Source organism: Chinchilla lanigera, unplaced genomic scaffold (genome assembly GCF_000276665.1).
Source record: "Chinchilla lanigera isolate Chin_1 unplaced genomic scaffold, ChiLan1.0 scaffold00011, whole genome shotgun sequence".
In the NCBI taxonomy this organism is placed as follows: domain Eukaryota; kingdom Metazoa; phylum Chordata; class Mammalia; order Rodentia; family Chinchillidae; genus Chinchilla; species Chinchilla lanigera.
The window spans coordinates 10,795,086-10,818,526 of record NW_004955412.1 but is presented as its reverse complement, the minus strand read 5'-3'; the positions used below and the strand labels follow the sequence as shown (position 1 = coordinate 10,818,526).

Sequence of the window (23,441 nt, the reverse complement as noted above, 5' to 3'; positions counted from 1 at the left end):
TCAATGCTGGACACTGGGGCTGGGGATTTAGCTCAGCGGCAAAAGCGCCTGCCTGGCAAGCGCAAGGTCGTGAGTTCGGGTCCCGGTACCGGAGAAAAACCAAAAAAAAAAAAAAAAAAAAAAGAAAAAAGCTGGACACTGAGCATATAAAAAAATGCTTCATCAACTATGCCAAAATCATAAAAGTCTATTTCCTGCTGCTACACTTGAAATAAATGGAATGTATCATTTTTTCTTGCTAAAATGGGTTCTAAGTCAGAAAGAAGCCTTATTTTTCAGCAGCTACCTTGCCACCTCCCTATTATAATTCATCAAGTGGAAATAATAATAGCTAACATTAATTGGACTCCTATTACACAACTGCTAGCTGCTTTTTACTTATTCCAAATCATCACAGGTACTTCAAATAGACATGTGATTGGCCTAAATTTAAACAGATGAACAGTAAAGCTCAGAAAGGTTAACTATTAAGCAGTCTGCCAGTTATAATTCCTTACACTCAACACACCTGTTGTTACTATGGTTTTGTTCATTCTGTACCCTCTCACTGCAACGCTTTTCCCCTTCTTACTAACTGCCCTATCCATTCCTACCCCACAACTTCCTTCAGGACATCATCCCTATTATGAGGCTGATAGAGCTTTGAAAGCTCTAATACATTGGTTAAACAAATAAATTAATTAAATTAATTAAAAGTAACCTAGGTTTACTGTTTAAGAAGTCGTAAAAGAATATTTCTGGGGCTGGGGATTTAGCTCAGCGGCAAAAGCGCCTGCCTGGCAAGCGCAAGGTCGTGAGTTTGGTTCCTGGTACCACAGAAAAAAAAAAGAATATTTCTGAGCTAAAGTGGAATCCAACCAGTCTTATTTCTGAATAATATATAATGTAAAAGACAAGAAGAGATAGTCATTCACATATTTAAGAAAATGAATGTCTTAGGGGCTGGGGATTTAGCTCAGCAGCACAGCGTCTGTCTGGCAAGCGAAAGGTTGTGAGTTTGATTCCCAGTACCAGAGGAAAAAAAAAGAAAAAAGAAAATGAATGTCTTAAAACAATTTTCAAGCACTTCAGTTATATATTCACACTCTTCTCTAACACTGCTTCCCTGGGGTCAACTTTCTAAATAGCAAATCGCAGCAAAATCAGCCAGCACAAGTTTGCCCTCCAAACAGGTGGGCAACCAACCTTCTCTCATTGCCTCAAAGCCTGCTCTCCCCAGCTGCACTTTCTCCGGCACATCTCTCATTGCTCCATCACTCCTGACTCCCTCTCAGTTACTAAGGAAAGCTGGTGTCCTTTAACTGCATTCATCTAGTCAAACAGAAAAGAACTTGCCGAGGCAGCCTTCCAGGAGGCATCGCTGCACCTGGCCCTCTCCACTTATGCCTAAGTCTAAAAACATCAACATTATCATTCTATATTCCAAGTGTGTCTAAACAAGTAGTCTAGAATTATTTACAGTGCTATCAATTAGACCAACATTGCTCAGTTATAGAAAGCAAACTACAAAAAAATGATGTAGACATCAGGAGAAAGAGGAAAGAAAATGTGCCCTGGCACAGAACACAGGTTTGGCTACTAACTTCACCACCATGACCTTGGATGAGTCATTTAAAATTCCCCTTAGCCAGGTGTAGTGGTGCACACCAGTAATCTGGGTACACTGGGAGGCTGAGGTGTGAAAAATCAGAACTTTGGAACCATTCGGTGCAACTTAGTGACTTAATTTTAAAAATACAGGCTGGGGATGTAGCTCGGTGTAAAGGCCCAGGGTAACGCCCCAAATCTGGGCCAGTGGGAGAGGGTCCTTCCTTTATTCCTCTGTGAAATTTTATCTATTATCATCTACCTTTTCTGTCTTAGCCAGGCATGGTGGCACACATCTGTAGTCCAAACTACTTGCGAGGCTGAGGCAGGAGGATCATTTGAGCTCAGGAATCCAAGACTGACCTGGGCAACATAGCAAGATCCTATCTCAAGAAAGCAAAAATTTAAAAATGAGAACTTACACAGAAAGTATAAGGTTAAATGCCAAACAAGTATTGTTATGATATGAGTGATATGATTATTACACATATTTTGTACTATATGATCCAATGTGCTTCCACTGGCTGCAAACATTAATTTAGTTTGGCAGATTTTCTCCCCTTTCCATGGGGAAAGGAAGAAAAATTCTGACCACTGAAGTAAAGCAGACAAAATATAAGTAATGAAACCAGTTCTATTGTGTGCCTTGTATGATGGTTATAAAGACAATTCAAAAATAGGAGAAACAAAAATATTTGAACAAAGCCACCAGTGTCTGAGAAAGCCCTTAATCTCCCACAGGAAATACACTCATTTATTTGGCAAATGACTGTATTATTTCCCTTGTGTGTATAGTTTGTTTGGTGTTTCTGACTTCATCAGGTCTATCCTTAAAAATGGGTAATAAAAGAAAACATCCCCCAGTGAATAATGGCTATAATGCAACAGTAAACTATAAAAAGCAAGAGCAAAGTCTAAAATGGAAAGCTGACTGAGATGATGAATGCTGAATCAGATTCAAAACCAACAGCCTTAACTGCCTGGTGAAGAATTAAAAAGATAATATAAGACAACTACTTATTTTAAAAACTCAAAGACAGATAAGAAGTGAAGTTGAAGTTGAAAGAACTAGATAAAATAGCAAGAAAAAAACAGGCTGTTTCTATGTCAGTAACTTTAAATCTTCTGTTTCTATGTAGCAGTAGGCAATGTGCAAATACAAAAATTCCTTTGATCAGCATCTCAAAACTCTTATCAACTTGCCCCACAATATTCCTTGCATTCAACAGCTACACCACAGAGTAAAAACTCATGCAGACATTCTAAAGATACCATTTTTTACAGTATACTGTAAACACAGCAAACAATTTTATGTCACTCCAATTAGATACTATCAACTACTACTTAAATTAGTAAGCTAGACCTGCATAGGTCTATCTTTTGGACCCAATAAATCATTAATGCTTCTAAAAAGTTCAAAAACACTATTTTTGCTAGGCATGGTAGCACATGCCTGTAATCCCAGCACTTGGGAGGCAGAGGCAAGAGGATCACCACAAGTTCCAGGCCATCCTGAACTACATAGCAAGAACTTGTCTAAAAAAAAAACAACACTTTTCAATCAGTGTAAGTCAATAAATCTTATACAGCACCAAAATGATTTTCCAAGAGTAACCCCTACCAATGAGTTCTAGAAAGGCTTACAAACAAACTATAAAAGTGAATTTGCTCCTTCTTTCATAAAACACTTGTGCAATCTACACCGTCACTGTATGGGGCCCCAAATACACACTCAGCAATAAGATTATTTTTTTTCAGGGCATTGGGAGCATACCAGGGAAGTTAGGCAAATAACTCTGTGTGACAGGGAATACAAAATAATAGTAGTAGTAGTAATAATAACAATAATAATTAATAATACCATGAAAATTAACTAACATCTGAGAACACCTTGTAAATCGATAGGAAAGAATCCAGTATCATTTTTCGGGGTAAATCAATAGCAAAGAACCTAGTATCATTGGGTTGTAACCCAGAGGTGGAAGACATGGGCAAAAGATATGTATAAGCAATATACACACAGATTAAGAGAGAATCACAACTGAGAAGTGATTAGTGTTTATTAATATTAAAATCAAAGATAGACTGAAACAGTAAGACTTTTCTCACTGTTTCCCAGACATCAAAAATATGTTCATATTTGGTGATAATGTAAGTAAATGGGCACTGACATAAAGCTGATGGGGCAATGAACAAATAGACCTCTACACAAGGGGATGATCTAGCAAAAGCTTCTAAAATATGCCGTACTCCCACTCGGGTCACTGTAAGAACAAAGAAAACTACAAACCAATTTTCCTTGTAACAACAGAAAGAAAGATCTCTCACAAAATACCCACTGCAAATACAATCCTGTAATAGAGCGAAGTGAAAACAAAACCTATCTTTTCTTTCCATAGAAATTTAAGTTGGTTCAACATTAGGCAAAATTTTTTTTAAAATCAATGTACCCGATCAACAGACCAAAACACTACGTGAGATCACCTTAATAGTTACAGAAAAGGCATCTGAGAGATTTTATCTATTTATAAAACACTAAGTGATTTCTAGCTAAATGGATGTACCTTGAGACCATACTTTTAAGTGAAATAAATCAGACACATATGTTCAAATATCACATGGTTTCTCTGGTGTGAGAAACTGAAAGCATAAATAAGGACCAAAATGTATGTATAATGGATATTGTAAAATGGGAAGAAAATGTTCAAATTAGAAGGGGAACAAGGGAAGTGGGAGGGAAAAAGAAGGGACAAGAAAAAAAAAAGAAGGAAAAAATGGAAGGAAAACTTTTACAAATAAAGAGGAAAAGAGGGATTAAAGGGAGGGGAGGGGGATGGGAAATAAGCAGCAAGATGGGAAAAAAGAAGCAAGATATATCATGTACAGGTACAACTCTCTATGATGAATGTTATTATTATGTAGAGTTAGATTCCCGGTACTGGAAAAAAAACAAAAATTTAAAATTTAAAAAATTTAAAAAATAAAATAAAATTTACCAGTAAAAATAAAAAGTTTTTTAAAAACCCTAAATGAGGAGTAGAAGAGAACTTTCCCAATCTAATACAGTTATTTACAAAAAACAGCGAGGTTAGTGATTCATGCCTGTAATCCCAGCATTTGGGAGGTTGAGGCAGGAAGATCTCCACAAATGCAAGGCCAGTGAGTTTGAGGCCAGCCAGGACTACATGGTGAGACTGTCTATTAAAAAAAGCAGCTACATCAGATGTAGTGATAAAAAACAGAATGCTTTCTATTTCCTGAGATCAGGAACATACTGATATGTACTGTTATCACTGCTATTTTACAGATCCTGAAGAGTATAATCAGGCAAGAAAATGAAATAAAAAACAAACAGATGGTAAAGAAAGTAATCATGATGTTTACAAATAAAGATGGTTTAATCAGCAGAAAAACCCAGAGAATTCCCCGAAAGACAACTAAGGTCAGATTTAGAATGATTCATATACAAAAACCAATTTTATTTCTGTATATTGCTAAAAATGAATTGGAAATTTAAAATGTTTAAATACTTTTTAAAATAGCTTGAACATCGTTGAAGATAACAATATGTAATATAACAACCACTGTTAATTCCTATCATTTTGTGTTGTAACCCTGTACCATTTTTGGTTTTGCTTTGCTTTGTTTTTGTCTATGTTATTATTTTGTTATTGTTTTTTATTTTATTCTCCTTAAAATAAAAAAGGTTGAAAAAATATCAAACAGTAACAAAATATGTGCATGGTATATGTTCTTAAAATTATAAAATAATGTTAAAAGGTATTAAAGGAGAGCTAAATAAATGGAAAAAATACATCATAGGCTCAAAAGCCTCAATTTTTTTATTTTAAAAAGAATAAAAAAAAAATAATAACATAGACAAAAATAAAACAAAGCAAAAACAATAAAAATGACACAAGTATCAAAAGGCTCCATTTTAAAGATGTCAATCTGCTCCAGATAGATATAATCTCAACGAAGATAAGGGCAGGCTTTTTGCGCAAGTTAACCAGTTGATTCAAAAATTTAGATAAATGCTGTACTCCAAAAATAGCACAAAATTTTAGGAAAAATAAGACACCAAAGTATAAGACTCACTGTAAAATTTATTAAAAAGCTACTCTAACCAAAGACAGAAGACACTGGTAAAAGGAGAGCCACATAGCACAGAACTAAGTCCACAAAGAAAACCACACATACATGGTCAAACTGACTTTCCAACAACAGTGAAGGTAATTCAATGGAAAAAGCATGTCTTTTCAACAAATGGTACTGGATCAATTAGATACCTACATATAAAGAAGTAAACGTTGACTTTTACCTAGTACCACATATACAATTATGCTGAAGTAGATCCAGGCTCTAAATACAAATGCTAAGACTATAAAACTTCTAGAAGAAAGCACAGGAGAAAATCTTCATGACCTTGGACTAACCAGTTTTTTCAGAAGTGACACATTTGTAAATTATAAAAGAAAAACTGATAAATATTTCAAAATGTAGTATTTCTGTTCTCTGCAAGACACTGAAGTAGAAATAATCCATACAGATAGGGAGAAAAATTAGCAAAGCACCTAATAGGGGAACTGTATCTAGAATCCATACAGAACTCTAAAAACTCCAAGCAAGAAACACAATTTTTAATAGAGGTACAAATACTTTCACAGACAATTAACCAAAGAAGATATATGAATGGCAAGTAAGCACATGAAAAGATGTCACTAAGGAAATGCAAATTAAAACTTTTAATAAAGATTTTTTTACTATCAGGTCTCCCAATCTTATAGACAAGTGTACAGTGAAGGATAAAATAAAAGAGACAATGCAATATGGTTTGCGGGGGTCCTGAAAGGTCAGAGCTCTTGCAGCTAAGACAAAGATTCTGCACTGGCCAGTATTTAATGGGTGCATTAAATGGAAGGGAGGGGGTTTGCAGGAAAGTGAGCAAGGTCTTGTGAAAGTAAAACAAAGGCCATTCATGCAGTAAATTTTTGCTTAATAAGAAATTGTTTGATCTCTATGGCTGACACTATTGCCCTTGAAAATTTGAGGACAAGTCACCCCCTGCCACAGCTGCCATATTATCTTCCCTTCAGAGACAGCACAGTGTGACAGATTACTACAGGTCTGTACTGTGACCTCTGGCATGCAGAGTTCTATTTCTGCACACCAGCCAAGTCACCAAGGCCTGGGACAGACTCAGCTAATATAGAAAGTTAATATAGAAAAACCAGTTGATTAATTCTAAAGCCTCCTCTGCACTGCACTGGGGTCTCCATCAATTTAGAGACATACTACAATGGCTAAAATTTAAGTCTGATAATACCATGTGCTGGTGAGCCCTGAAGGATCATGAGCTACACTATAGCAAAAACACAAATTCAGGGGGCCCATTTGGAGAACAGCTAACGATTCTCAAAGAATAGCATCCCAGGGATGGGGATTTAGCTCAGCGGCACAAGGCCTGCCTGGCAAGCGCAAGGTCGTGAGTTCGATTCCTAGCCTAGTACCAGAACAAAACAAAAAAAAAAGATGTGCTTAAGAATAGCATCCCAGCACCCCACTGCTAGTTAAAGATTCCAGACAAATTAAAAAGAAACCTAGATATGAATGTTTATAGTTGCTTTTGTCATAAATACCAAATACTGGGAATAATCAATGCCTAGTTAAATAAATAAACACACACACACACAGGTACAATACATCCATAAATCAGATGTACAGAACTTAGTAATTAAGATACATCCAGTAATAGCATCTAAATGAAAGCAAGACACAAAAGGCAATGTATTATGCGATTCTGTTTATGTTATTTCAAAAAATGCCGAACTGGACCAGGGATATAGCTCACCAGCATAGTGCTTTCTTGGCAAGTGCAAGGTCCTGAGTTCAATTCCCAGTACAAAAAAGAAGGAAAAAAAAAAGGCTGAACTACAGTGACAGAAATAAGATCAGATCAGTGGTTATGAGGACGTGGGGGTGAACTGAGGTAATAGACTGCACAGAAAAGGAGATATTCTGAAATGACACAACTATTTTCCTCTTAAGAATGGTAGTGATTGGGGCTGGGGATTTAGCTCAGCGGCAAAGCACCTGCCTGGCAAGTGCAAGGTCGTGAGTTCGGTTCCCGATACCAGAGAAAAACCAAAAAAAAAAAAAAAAAAAAAAAGAATGGTAGTGATTACACAACCAAGTGTTTGTCAAAGCTCAAATTGTACACTTCAAAGAAAATTAAGTTTACCTGTACATCAGTTATCTAAAATAACCTTTTTAGAAGGTTAAATGTCTTTTGCTGTATCCATTTAATTTTTTTTAAACGTCCAATGAGGTATACTTAAAACACATGACCTAATAATGTGAACAATGTATGTTATTACAAATTATGATTCCTCTGTAATCATAACTCTATTTTATTCTTTTTATTCATGATGCTGAAAAGATACAGAAAACAATTTTAATGCATTCATGAATGAAATCTAACTTCTCCTTATTTCACTTAACTGCAGATTTAGTGTCTGATTAACCTAAAGGAACCCTAAAGCAGTACAGGATTGTGCCACAGGTTTTTCCATCCTCACCTATATCAGGAATCCACTTCATAGGATATTTTAAGAACCAAATGTCACAACTTTTAGAAAATGCCTCATATATAGTATGGTAAATGCTCAAAAGCACAATTTCTATTTACTAAACAACCTCTAGCTACTTAAACACTTTTCCAAATTTCCTGGTTTGAAATCTAATGTATTATTTCCTCCTAGCATTTTATTAAATACTGTAATAAAGAAGAGTTGGGCAGCACTTTTTATTTAATTCTTTTTTAAGAGATGACCAACAATAAAGGGACACAAAATAGAAAGAGAAACAAGGGAGGAGACAAAGAAACATACAGTGTGTCCCACAAGCATCCAGCAAATAGGTGCTTTCTTTATCTCAGTTCTCTCTCTTACTCCTCCTGGCAAGTGCTTCTAGAGGAAAGAAAAGGAGCTACATGCAAACTTCCAATAAGCCTTCCTAAGTGTCTCTAAAGAGACGTATTCAATTCCTGGCTTGGTTCCCAAATGCATACGTCTCACCAAAAGTTAATTTCATCTTTAGAAAGACTTAAGTAATTACAACTGCTCCTCACAACAAGGATCATAATAAAAGATCTTCATACTATAAACAAGGAACCTCACTGCCTCCATTATGTCACAGTCATGTCTCTGGCTACTTTCAAACACAGAGAATCAATAAATGAGATTAACGTCAACAACCTTACAAACTTCTAGACTTCCTGTTATTACGAAAAATATAAGAATTCTTGGGCACTGTTTCTGTGTTTAAACATGGAGCGAAGAGGAAAGAATTCACTGCAAAGTGCCATTTCAAATTTCTCATAGTTCTTTCTTCTCCTGAGTTCTGAAAAGGCAGTACCTGGCACACAATACATAAAAACGTAACAGAAGACCTTCTATCAAGAGTAAACTTACCTAAAGAGGGGAGGGAAGTACAAAAAAAAAAAAAAAAGAATAAAGATATAATACCATGTGCATGCACAAATTCTCTATGATCAACGTTATCGCTATGTATATCTAAAATGTACCAATGAAATAAAAAGAAAAAAAAAAACAGTAAAATTACCTGTAATGTTTTATTCTCTTTAAGATCGATCCCAAACACATCACGCCGCTTCACTTTAAGAAAATCATCACCAGGTCCATCTTCTTCCTCATCATCTCCGTCCAAGAACTGCACAGGGACATCCTTGACTTCCTGTCCCTCATCAGTATTAGGAACAGACTGAGTTTGAGACTCTCTTGCTTTTCCAAGTTTCTCTTCTATTTCTTCATGGTCTTCTTCCTCTTCCTCCAACTCTTCATCACTAGTACCACTATCCAGTCTGTACTCTGTTTCTTCTAGGCCTTTCCCACCTTCCTGTAGGATAGACATTTTCTCGCTGAAATAGGCTCGAAATTCTTCCACTTCATCATTGGTGAGGGATGAAGTACTGTGCTCAATTGTTTTGTTAGCTTGGCTCCTAACCACTTCTTTGGTGGGCTGTTTCTGCATTTTCTGAAGAAATCTCACTCGCGGTGCCACAGCAAGACCAAGAGACCTGAACATGCAAAAGGACAAAATTATTTCAGTATACTTCAAAGTACAGTGTATTTGCAGTATGACTGAACAGACTGTTGGGCTTACAGCCTGGGTTACCACACCTGGCTTCATATACTTTTCTTTAAGAGGCACAAATAACTATACTCTCTTCCCCATCTCTCTTATCAGGATGCCACAGTTTGATTAAGCATTTAACTTGGGCAGCTTGACCCCACGTCTCCTGTCAAATCTGGTGACAGTTGTCCAAATTGAAGGCTTGTGCTCAGAAAGTAAAACTAGCCTCCTAACTAACCTCAAGAGTCACCCTTGTTATCACAAATCTAGTAAGAGATGTCAGAAATTACACCCACAGATGCTCACACTTCAGCTGAATTCACTGCAATTCCCCCTTGGAAATATAATTATAATCCATGGTCTCTATATCAGACATTCATTCCTAAATGTTCCTCTGAGACACAACTCAACACTAACAGGTTAAATGATCCAAAAGGCATGTCAAAATGCACTGAATGTCTGTCCAAAAACATTTTAGGTATATGGCTCTTCTTTGAGTAATGGATGAAATAAAACAGTACTGAAACACAAACAAGATAGTCACAGTTTAAGCACCAGACCTGCCAGCTCTTACCCTCAGCTTTTCACAACATGGGATACTAACATCAACCAGGTATATCTCACTGTCGCTGAGAAGATCCAATTAAGAAATCTATGAAATGTATGAAAGTACTTTGTAGAATATAAGTCACTACATAAAATGAAAAAGATAGGACCATGAAAGGACAAATCCAATTCTCTACAAAAAATGAAATTGAGTATCATTACTGCCCATCCCCTTTCTGAAACATGATGGCACAATCACTGCTATTAAATAAATTTTTATTTAAAAAGTAACAGAAAAAAAATTTTTTTCTCCATATAAAATCAAAATTGATTTTAAGATTAGGTCTTCTTAGCTGGGTGTGGTGGCGCACGCCTATAATCCCAGCACTTGGAAGGCTGAGGCAGTAGGATCACTGTGAGTTCGAGACCAGTTTGGGCTACAAACAGAGCTCAAGGCCAGCCTGAACTGCATAGCGAGACCCTGTCTCAAAAGAAAAAAAAAAAAAAGATTAGATCTTCTTTCCCACTAAAGATCAAAGCTATCAGCTTTCACTTAATTCCCACTGGTAGAATAGAAATAAAATTTCTTAAAAAAGAACATAAAATAAAATTTTTTTAAAAAGAACACTTCCGTAAACAGCTTATGTTATAACATGGATTCACTCCCCTTTCCTACATGATAAGAGTCATGTTAGAGGGGCTGGGGATTTAGCTCAGCGGCAAAGCGCCTGCCTGGCAAGCGCAAGGTCGTGAGTTCGGTTCCCGGTACCGGAGAAAAACCAAAAAAAAAAAAAGAGTCATGCTAGAAATAGAGGTGTAGTACTGAAAGGCACAGACTCAGAAACAGGACTGTTGAGGCTCAAATCTGGTGCTGTCACTAATGGTATGATCTCGTGCAAAACAAACAAAAGCAAAAAGACCTCTTTAAACCTTTTCCTTTGCAAAAGAAACTGATAGACTAGCTAACTCATAAAACTGTTGCCAAAAAAAATGCATTTATATTTATATGCTTTTTCAGCTACTAAAACTGAGTGTTTTGAAGATAGAAGTACAAATATATGAATTATGTTAACACTGAGCACAATGACCTGCACATATTAGACATTCAAATATGTTTCTTCAGCAAATTTTTTAAAACTTTGTTTTATATTTTACATACAGAGCACTATTTCAGTCATCAAAGACTTAGAAAGGTAATTACACACCACAAGGAAATTATACATCTGAATATCCACAAATACTAAAATCACCGTTTAATGTGTATCAACTTTGGATCAAGTAAATTTTCTACCCTTTTTAACCATCACAAAAAGCAAACGTCTTCAAATGTAAACATGACATTTACTGAAGTCTGATGGAACAAAACACCTCTTAAATACAGCCCAGTAGTATTAAAAAAACCTGTACCCATTTTGGTTGCTAATAATCCAGGTAAGCCAATCAGAAAACAAACATACAATGTCACATACAGCATAAAAATCAGCTAAAGCCTAAACCATAAATCATATTCAGTCATGGTGAAAGTATGAACTGGCAAATAAGCAAACAAAACCGTGTTATCCATGGCACATAAACCTAGCAGCCTTAACACAGCTACTAGCAATGTAAACATTCTAAAATAGTGTAACTGACAAACCACCTGTTATATTAAACTTACAATCTAACATCAAGAACAGAAAATAGTAGCTCACACAGATGAAAATTTCTATTAGGCTAAATTTAAAGTTAGGTGCACTCAAATTCCTGGAGAACAGGCCAAACTTACTAAGCCTAGCATGACTTCATCACTGTCTGGGAAATACCATATTGATATTATAGAAGCTCATGGGTGCTTCTATAAGATTCTATCAATGTTTTTCTTCCAAGGAGAACTCTCTTAAAGAATGAACACTTCTTTATAGGCAAAAAGCATTTGTTTTTGAAAATCCTTCAAATTTTCAGCCAAAACAAAAGCAATCATTTCATTCATATAATGGTAACCTCAGTCACTAAATACTGACATGTTGCCAAACTAACTGCAAGCATCTATAAGAAATACCAAGACAAAAAATATAAATGACATAGAAACACGAAACTTTTTCCTGACAGCAAGAACTGAATACCTAACTAACTGTCCACTGATTTGATTTAACCTTTTGCTCTGTAGCTCTTCAACAGATCCTTTTACTGTGAAGCAGAGTGGTTTAAAGTAGGACTCTCAGATAATCAGGCTGGAAACAATTTTCCTCAAACTTTGAGGATTCACAATAATAGCAAAGCTGTGTACTTACAGTGCGTATTCAGTAATAGGTAACTTGCTCACATCAAATACTTCTTTATCCTTCATAAGATATACTGAACGTACGTAGGAGACAAAGCACTGTAAAACAAAAGGTTGAAAAGTACAACAAAATAGAAATGGAAAATGAAGGTAGACCAAAACAGAATGAAAACTAACCCAAAGGATAAACCCAACAGCAGTGAAAACCAGCAATAGGTCAGCACATCTCCACTCTGCACATATACACATAAAAAATCTACCTTTCAGAACTGTAATAGGGAAAAAATTGTGCATTGGTTTCTTCAAGCCAACTCAACACAGATTATCACCTTCCCAAAAGCTACTCTGAAAGTTAATATCCAGTTACAATAATGGGAACACATAGACATTAGAATCATACAGAGTTTCTATGCTGCACTCCTCATCTTATTAGCTAAGCAAATTTCTTGTTTCTCTAAAGGTCAGTTTCTTCTGCTATCAAAAAGATAACAGTAACATCTACTTACAATGTTACAACAACAAAATTAGAAAATCCATATACAATACCTACCATATCTTCTGCAACACAGGAAACAGCAGTAAATGTTTCTTATTATTACAATGGTCAAAAGAGAACTTTCTTCAACAAAAGAAGATTTTACAGAATTAAGTGAAACTTTACTAAATCACAACAGAAAAAAGGTTACTACAGCTTTTCTTTTTTTTTTTTTTACTATGATTTCAAGTAAGTCATCATCCCTGGAATATCTTTTCCCATTTTTGTTTTAAAAAAAAATCTATATCCATGTCAGAACTTTACAAACCAAAATGCAAATGTCCTGGTCTATTGATAAAATTAACAGGTAAGAAAATACATCAAATCAATTATTTTTATTTTTAAATTAATTTTTGTAAATGTATTTAATCCTTCTCATGTTTCTTAAACTTCATATTTTCCTCTAACTTTAATTTTTTTTTGCGGGGGGGGTGGATTCTCAGAATTGAACCAAGGGCCTTCTGCATGCAAGGTAGGAACTCCACCACTGGGCCACACCCCTACACTAACATTTTCTACCCAACTAACTCTAAACAATTTTCTGTCTGCATAGGGATGAATAAGAATGAATGGTACCAGTTCAAGGATAATTATTTTCCTCTACAACCACCTACAAAAAAAAAAAAAAGCACTCTAATTGCTTATCATTTTACTCCTATCCAAACTATAATCAAGAGCTAGAAAATCACTTCTGTGAAACCAGATAGCTTGCTGCTGTTGGTAATACAACCATTCTGCTAAACCATGCAAGATACCCAATAAATCACATCATTTATTTCAATGTGCTATTCTATAATCTTTATTCTGGGAGGCTCATTCGTTGTATGCATAAACCAATGAAACAACATCCTTCTGATTTTCCTGACAGATAATGGAATGACCTCCTAATTATGCAGCAAGTCATGACATTACAGAATTCACATGTTTTTTAATGTGCGTACAATTTCCAAAGCCTCTTAAAAAAAGAAAGCTTCCTAGTTTGAAGAATGTTTGCTAGACAAAACAAGCACACAAATGGTTTCACACTCAAAAATTAAGAAAAACAAAGAAAATTAATTTCTTCAAAAATCCTTCTCATTAAATTTCATGTAAAGTGAACTTATAGAAGTACAACTTTACATAGTTCAGTATTTGGATTCCTCATATTTTAGATTAATTTCTCCTGATGTAGCAGCATTCTCAAAGACATGGATCTAAGTCGCCAGACTGCCATTTTTAATAGCAATGTGACTCTACACAACTTTTAATTTTCTCAAGCTAGAAGTTATTATCTGTAAAAACCAAAGCAAAAGCACCTACCTACCATGTTTATAGCAACATAATTTGTAATAGCTAAATCTTGGAAACAACCCAAATGCCCATCCACTGAGAAATGGATAAAAAAGATGTGGTATTTTTATACAATTGAGTATTACTCAGCTATAAAGAAAAATAAACTCGAGGCTTTTATAGGTAAATGAATGCAACTAGAGGCCACATTCCTAAATGAAATAAATCAGACTTGCATGTGTAAACATCATATTGTCTCCCTAGTGTAAGAAACTGAAAGTAAATAAGATACAAAGTTACAACAGATATTGTGAAAGAGAAACTGTTCAGAAGAAAAGAACTGGGATGAGGGAAAGAAGAACAGAAGGGATAGATATATATACACACACACACACACACATAACATAGCTAAGATAATTAGAGTACTAATTTCTATTAGTTCATTGAAAGGAACAGTTAGTGCTTATACTGTTTGATTAATCTTACATGCCTATATCTGGTAATCTGAGCAAGAACTATGAAGATAACAATATGTAATATAATAACCATTACTAATTTCCTGTCATCTTGTTTTGAAATTGTGTATTTTTTTATTATTCTCTTTAAAATAAAAAACAATTTAAAAAAAAAGCACCTACCTCATAGGTTGTTGGGAAGGTTAAACAATACACTGCATAAAAACCCATGTAAAACAGCCACGTCATGGCTAAGTGCCTAGCATATACTAAGCTCTCAAATTTCTGCTGTTATTAATATTATTTAAAATATAACAATAAATCACTAACATATAAAGTAAATTAGGAAAAAACAGAAGCACTGATCTTTAAGTAAAATTTACTTGCTTGCTGGGAATATCCAGTTTTAAAACTGTAATATAAAAGCCTGATTATTGAACATTGTACTGTCTGGCCTACTCTACCAACTTGGTTGTCGCTCCCACATCTTATTTCCTTCCTCCCAAGTCATCTGTTTGCTGAAATAGAATCCTGCCTCTGAATCCCTACTCACTACTCATCTGTTGATATGGTACAGGAGAAATAAAGATCATATGACCACAATGTAAGATATTAAAAGAGTGGCAAAATCACAGGACTTCCTAGAGGGACTCATATTTATTAATTCAAAGATTAGACTGGATAGATTAGAATGCACAATGCAAAATTATTTGACATCTTCCTTTTCCAAAGAATCTACTGTTAGACTATGAACTAAAAGAGTAAGTTGAGCTAAAAGTGACCCCTCTCCACAAATAATTGATATTGAAGTAATATATATGGTAATAAGTTTAATTTAGCTATTGTAGAATGCACACATATTTCAAAATAAGTTGTATACCATAATATAATTTGTTGATTCAGCAAAGGAAGTTTTTAATTTTATTTTTCTTATTAAAAAGATTTTAAGTCCAGAAAGGCAATTGGTGTAGAATAATTAAGTTTTATTGCTTCCTAGAAATTTAACCTATTATAAGTTACTAATCTTAGTCAAGAAAATGCAGGGGCTGGGGATATAGCTCAGCAGCACAGCACCTGCCTGGAAAGCACAAGGTTGTGAGTTCGATTCCCAGTACCAAAAAAAGAATGCAGTCTGGACTTATAGCAACATTATTAAAGAAACGAAAAGTTTATAGAGTATACTTTATACCAGGCCACTACACATCTAAAAATCATCCTAAGATGACTATCAGTAGGTCTCTTATAAGACTATAGACAGGTTATTACAAGAAACACTTTCTGAAAATTTAATGAGCAATCTAGACCTATCAACACAAAAATTACCTTGCTTCAATATTTGAGGCATGACCATGCAACATAAAAGTAGCACAAAATGATAAAATTTAACATGAGTATATATGCCATTCCAATACAAGTATTGAATTCAAACATGACTTACCCTTTGAGCTCTTTCTTTTAAATCTTGATCTTGGGCTAAAAAGGATTCCAATTTTTTCTGGACATCTATAAGTTTTTCTGGATTGATTCTTTGCAACAAAAATAGGTAACAGTTAAACTAAGAAATCTCAACTTGAGAAACTCTAAATACTATGTAGTATTTTCCTATTTCTTATTATTTTTAAATGTATAGGATTATTTCTCATCAATGAACCAAATTAGACCTGTATTACACTAGGCCTACATCTGACTGTGTGTTCTATAAACAATATAGAAGAAATGATATGTCAGACACTTCTCTAAATACCCCATGCTGAGTGAGTGAAGGATACTTAGATTAGCACAACAATTAGCACTGATTATTTCTTAACTTTATAAAGATAGAAAGCAACATCCCTTAGGAAGTGGATTAATGAAAGAAGTCAAACCTAATGCCATTTTTGTAAATGTTCCCATTTTCAGTCAAATATTAAAGTCAATTTCAAATAATAAACAAGTAGTCATGATTATAAATATTGATTTACCTGTTTAGAAACTAGACATAACATATCAGAAGCACTTCTTAAAACTGCCCAGGTAAGCTACTGGAAATAATAAAATTTTTACAGGGATCTAGGTTTCCAAAAAAAGCACTCTACTTATTTTCCTTATTTTAGACTGAACCACTTTGTTCCTGCAAAGTCAGAGTGATAATGAATGAAGTTATTTTTTTTTACAGAAAATGTCAAAGCATACAAAGATAGAAGACTTTTACTATCAACAATTATCAACTCATGGCCAATCTGTTTCTTCTACAACAACTCCATCCCTCATCTAACCACCTTTAAAATTATTTTTAGGCAAATCAAGCCAGCATGTTTCAATAGCTCCAATATAAGTGAGACTGATGGATTTTACTAATGCTCAAACTGCACATCTTCCATGAGAAACAAGATCCTTTGAAAGGGACAGGCAGCCACAAAATAATTTCATCAATGAGGTTTCACCCTTCCAATTTTCAATGCTCGGGCTGGGGATATGGCTCAGTAGAACAAGCACTTGCTTAGCAAGCATGAGGTCGTGAGTTCAACTCCCGGTGCAAAGAAAAAAAATTCAATTTATGTCAATTTTCAATGCTCTCTAAAGCTAGCAAGTTTTGCTTTCCATCTCTTACTTTCTCCAGCCTAAAAAAAATTTAAATTTAAAAACAAAGTCAGACTTTCAACTTCAAGTACTATACATAAGGAGTTTACAAGTCACTATGCCATCTCAACAAGCAAAGAACTGAACATACAGAAAAAAAAAAAATCAACAACTCTTGGATGTGTTAGAAGTATGTGGACATGGTGAACCACAGTCCTCAAGAGACAAGGAGGTGAACACGGGGAGTCACAGCTTAGTGGAGCAGACTCAGCAGAAACCAGTGGGGAAACCAGTGCCTGGGCAGGCAAGCTAAATTGTAATTCAGAAATGGTTGATGGTTCAGCATGGACAAGTTTGAGAAAAACTGCAGGAGGAGCAATTTAGGAATGTAAGAGGTCCCTACACTGTTATATGTTTTACCACCAGAAGCCCCACCAGGTTCACACAAGAAATATTCAAAACAATCCCTTCACATGTCTGACAAGGAGTGGCAGAGAACCACTCTAAAAGACCCTGGTGCTCCTAACTGATTTCTCTTGAGGGCTTTGTTACCGAGAACCCAGTCTCATAGGATTTTATCAGAGCCTCACTGCTATGGTTTGGATTTTAAATGTCCACCAAACACCATGGGTTGAAGGCTCGGTTGCTAGTCCGGGACACTAATGGAAGGTGGGGGAACCTTCAGGAGATGAGTCCGTGTAGAAGGAGGCACTGCAGGTCACTAGTGAGCCTCCTGAAGGGGATAGCAGGTCCCCAGCCCCTTCCCATCTCTTTTTGCCTTCTGGCTGCCATGAGGTGAACAGCTTTCCTCAACATGTGCTCCCCACCATGATGTTCTGCTTCACTCTGGCCTAAAGCAAAGCAGCCAAGAGAGTGCAGGTGGAAACCTCTGGAGATGTGAGCTAGCATAAATCTTTCCTACTTTCAGGGTGATTTTCTCAAGTATTCTGTCATAGCAATGAAAAGCTGACCAACACCCTAAGTGACCTGGAGAAAGGGAAAGCCAACTATAGCCACCAGTCCCACTTAAACTAGGGGATGTGTAGTAAGAGGTACTTGTGAGGTTCACCATCCAGAAGCACAGGCTGAAATCTAATCATAGGATTACAAAATGCTTCCCCTTCCCTTCCACACACCTTACCACACATAGGAAGGATTATTTATATCAGTTCTTTTTACCCCATATATCATGTCCAGTGATTAACAAGTCATACTAAAACATTAAAAAAATAATGAAGACAGATTAAACACCCTGACCAACTTTGGCAGCAGTATCAACATTACAAATGGGAAATTTAAAAACAATACAATACAGGCTCTAATGGACAAAGCAGACAACATAAACAATGTGAGGAGAGGGAGGGGAATCCTGAAAATGAATCATAAAGAACTGCTAGAGATAGAAAACACTGTTGGAAATGGTATTGTTACCAGACTGGATACGACTGAGGAAAGCACATGAGCTTGATTAAAAAAAAAAAAACTCCACAAAAGAGAAAGTGGACTAAAAACACAGGGGACAAGGATGACTACAAAAGAGCCCCCAAGCATTCCCAAAAGTTAAGGCCAATAGGCAGCAAATCAGACCTTAAGATTTATTTCTCACACATATTAGCACATGTAGAAAACTACAAAAAGCATACAACCCATTAAATCACATATACTTATTTTCCATAGGAATTTTATCCCAGTCTATTTATTAATTTTATATAGGCTATAATATTATCAATCAGTCATAACAAATTAAATCAATTCTCATCAACATGTTTCTCTTTCTCTCTTATTAATCTGCTAGCCTCTGAGAAACCACTTAGCAAGCCTCCCTGTTCTCATTCTGGACCTGCATCACTTGGGAGTTTCTATACTGAAACTCTATCCTGCATCTGGGTCTTATTTCAAGGCCATTTGATTGTGCACTTATTCCCCCTACATAAAAACATCTGGATGGACTAATGACTAATGAGCTCAAGATCACACTTAATTATGTTGTTGCTACAGTCAAGAGACCACAACTGGGACAGAGGACAAACTCTTGGGGTTTGTGGGGGGGCTGTATTGGGAATTGAACCTAGGCCTTTGCACTGAGCCATATCCCTAGCCTTTTTACTTTTTATTTGAGACAGTATCTCACTCAGTTGCTAAATTGCCCAGGCTGGACTTCAACTTACAATGCTCCTGCCTCAGCTTCCCAAAGTGCTAGGATTACACGAATGTGCCACCAAGTCAGGCTCCTAGACCTGTTATTCATTAAAAGCATGACTTGTGTTTGCTTCTGAGGTAGTTAGGGATTTAACACTTTTGATTAACAACAAAAATGACTCTTCACTTGGGAATACAGATGCCCAATTAGTAACTGAAAGTAAAACAAAGTTTGACCTTAACTTTGGGTCAGCTCTTTCCTCTGATCTGCATGTAGGCACCATGATCATTTATAGAATACTGTACCTAAAAGTTGGCAAAACAAAACTGACTAGCCCTAAATTTATATAACCTATCTCATTTCCCTTCAAAACTGATGACACCAAGAAAAGATTTTTTTTTTTTTTTTGGTATGGGAATGGAACTCAGGACCTTGCACTTGCCAGGCAGGCACTTGTGCCACTGAGCTATATCCCCAGCCCAAGAAAAAAGATTTACAAGGACATTCAACTATGCCTAGAAGTCTTCATAAGGGAGACTGAATGTTAATATGTCAGTTTTTACCCCTATGTGATCTATCGATTAAGTGTAATCCCAATTAAAATCCCAACAAGTTAATTTGTAGATATCAACAAACTGAGTCTAAAGTTTATATGGAAAAGCAAAAGATCTACAAAAGCCAGCTATATTGAATAGAACATGTTGGAGGGCTCACACAATCCAACTTTAAGATTTACTATAAAGCTTTAATAATTAAAATAGAGTGGTACTGGCAAAAGAACACACAAACAGCAATGGAACTAAACAGAGTTTGGTATTAGAACCACATAAATACAATCAAATGACCTCTGATAGAGAAGCAAAGGTAACACAATGAAACAAAGCTTTTTTAACAAATGGTACTGGAACTAGACACCCACATACAAAAACATCAACCTAGACAAAGAATTTACACCCTTCACAAAAATTAACATGAATCATACATCTAGAAGGTTCCGAGTATGACAATGATTTTAGATATAATACCAAAGGCCTAACTCATGGAAGAATTTATCAGCTGGACCTCCATTAAAAATTAGAAACCTGTACTCTATGAAACAATGTCAAGAATATGTAAACAGATCCACAAAGTGGGAAAAGTATTTATAAAAGACATCTGATAGGTTCTACCAAGAAGAATGGTGGAGCAGTAAACAGCAACAAATGAACCTGTGCAAGATTTTGAATTCTTACACTAGAAAACCAATTGGGGAGGAAAAGAGAAAAGTAGATCCCAGGACCCAGGAAGGATCTAAAGCAAAAATCAGAGCAGACACAAAAAATAAAGAGACAGACCACAACACTTTAGAAAAAGGAGGAAAAACTGTACTTTCTCCCTGTCTCCTGGCTCATAGCATGTTGGAGGATCACACCTACATAGATGTGCAGGTGATTCCAGAGGCCTCTAGGGAGAAACACACCAGAAGAACAGAGCAGTAGGTGCCTAGCACTTCTGCAATGCCCCATGGAGAGGGTGCTTGGCCAGACACCATTTTGGGGACGGGCCAACTAAACCCAGGACTTAGAATAGCCATGAGTTGGCTTCACTTCAGGACTCCCACTTTAAACTCCACAGTGAGTGGGTGAGGGACAATCGCAGGAGAGGCCCAGGGTCAGAGAGTGGACGTCAAGCTGGCAAGACACACTGGATGCCATAAAACAGATTCAAACAGATATGCAGGAGATTAAAAATTCTATTGAATGTAAACACAGCAGAATCAACCAATGTGAAACTAGAACTATCAGAGCTAGAGGACAGGTTTGCAATTTGTTACCATCAAATGAAAGACTTCTAAAAATAGCAAGAGATCATGAAAAATCAATCCAATAGCTGCTGGATGATGCAAAACATAACAAAACATCAATTGGAATCAGTGAAAATTCAGAAGATAGCACAAAGGACATAAAAAACCTGTTCAGAGAAGCATAGCAGAAAACTTCCCAAGCAAGGAAAAAAAAATATTGTTTTGTTTTTTGCCTTTTTGAGATGGGCTCTCACTGTGCAGTTCAGGCTGGCCTTGAGCTCACTTTGTAGCCCAGGCTGGTCTCGAACTTGCAACAATTCTCCTGCCTCAGCCTCCTGAGTGCTGGGATTACAGGCGTGTGCCACCACTCCTGGCTTGGCAATTGTGTTTTGTTTTGTTTTGGTCAGCAAAAAAAAAAAAAATTGACATGCAGATAAGTGAGGCATACAGAGCTCTAATTAGCCATGATCAGAAAAAAATACATCAAGGCATACAATAGTCAAGATTCCAAAAATTCAACACAAGAACAGAATATTAAAAACTGTTAAGAGAAAAGAAACAAATCATCTATAAAGGAAAGCCCATCAGAATCACAGCAGACTTCTCAACACAAACCCTTTAGTCAAGAAGAACTTGGAGTGAAGTATTTCAAGCCCTAAAAGGAAAAACAACCTCCAACCCAGATTGATATACTGTGCAAAATTAGCTTTCAAAATGATGGAGAAATAAGATAGGTCCATGATAAAGAACACCTGAAGAAATTCATGACCAACAAACCAACACCCACCAAAATGTGAAGGATATTCCAGAGAAAAACAATACAGACAACAATTCTGTAAGTCCCAATAGAATGAATCCACCAGGCAAAACAAGCAATGAAACAGAAAGGAAAGAAAGAGAACCAACAACAGGAAAATAACATGACAAAGATAAGTCAATACATATCCGTTATAATCATCAATGTAAATAGTCTCAATTCAACAATCAAAAGAAATAGATTGGTAGAACAGACCAAGAAACAAGATCCAACAATATGCTGCAAGAAACACATTTGTTTGTTTTTTTTTTTTTTTTGGTTTTGGTTTTTCTCCGGTACCGGGAACCGAACTCACGACCTTGCGCTTGCCAGGCAAGCGCTTTTTGCCGCTGAGCTAAATCCCCAGCCCCAAGAAACACATTTAACTGAAAAAGAAATTTACAAGCTAAAAGTTAAAGAATGGAAAACAATACTCCATGTGACAGAAACCAAAAAAAAAAAAAAAAGCAGGGGTAGCAATCCTATTTGCACACCAAGTGGATTTCAAGCCAAGACTGGATCAGAAGAGGCAAGAAAGATCATTATATCTTTATAAAGGAACACTCAGGAGGAAGAGATGACAATCACAAATCTATATGCACCAAAGTCCAGCACACCCAACTGTAAAAAACAAACACTAATGGATATGAAAAATCAGATAAGCAATAATATGACTGTAATGAGGGACCTCAATAACCCACTATCACAAATACACAGATCAACTAGCCAAAAAAAAAAATCTACAAAGAAGTATCAGAGCTGAACCAAACCTTTGAACAAATGGATTTAGTAGATATCTACAGAGTGTTTCACCCCACAACAACAGAATATATACTCTTCTCAACTACACATGAGACTTTCTCCAAAATAGATCACATACTAGCTCAAAGAACATGCATAAGTAAATTTATCCCATACATACTATCAGATCATAGTACAACAAAATTGGAAAAGAAACCACAAAAACTCCATAAACACATGGAAATTAAATAATAGCCAATACCCTCTTGAACAACCTATGGGTCACAGATAAAATTAAAGAAGAAATTAGATAGTTTCTACAATTAAATGATAATGCTAATACAACATGCTGCAACTTACCAAATGCAGTAAAGCAGCCCTACAAGGGAAATTTACAGCAGTGAATTCCCACATCACAAAAACAGGGCAAGCTCACATAAATAACCTAATGCTGGACCTCCAGATTTTAGAAAAACAACAGCAAGTTAAACCCAAAACATGTATGAAGGTGGAAATTATAAAGCTCAAAGCAGAAAATGATGCAATCTATACTAAGAAAACAATACAAAGAATCTGAGTGGAAGAGTTGGTTCTTTGAAAGATTAAACAAAAAACA

At 35.9% G+C, this 23,441-nt stretch overlaps 1 protein-coding gene across 1 annotated transcript in view; it reads right to left on the bottom strand.

Annotated features, from left to right (window-relative positions):
- Nucleotides 1–23,441, bottom strand: part of Ddx10 (DEAD (Asp-Glu-Ala-Asp) box polypeptide 10) — a 260,398-nt gene that overhangs the window by 189,513 nt on the left and 47,444 nt on the right. The window contains exons 11-13 of the mRNA XM_005378043.2: nt 16,245–16,332; nt 12,558–12,646; nt 9,211–9,685 (exon numbers count right to left, since the gene is read on the bottom strand). Of these exons, the coding sequence (XP_005378100.1) occupies nt 9,211–9,685; nt 12,558–12,646; nt 16,245–16,332 (652 nt within the window). The remainder of the gene's footprint in view (nt 1–9,210; nt 9,686–12,557; nt 12,647–16,244; nt 16,333–23,441) is intronic.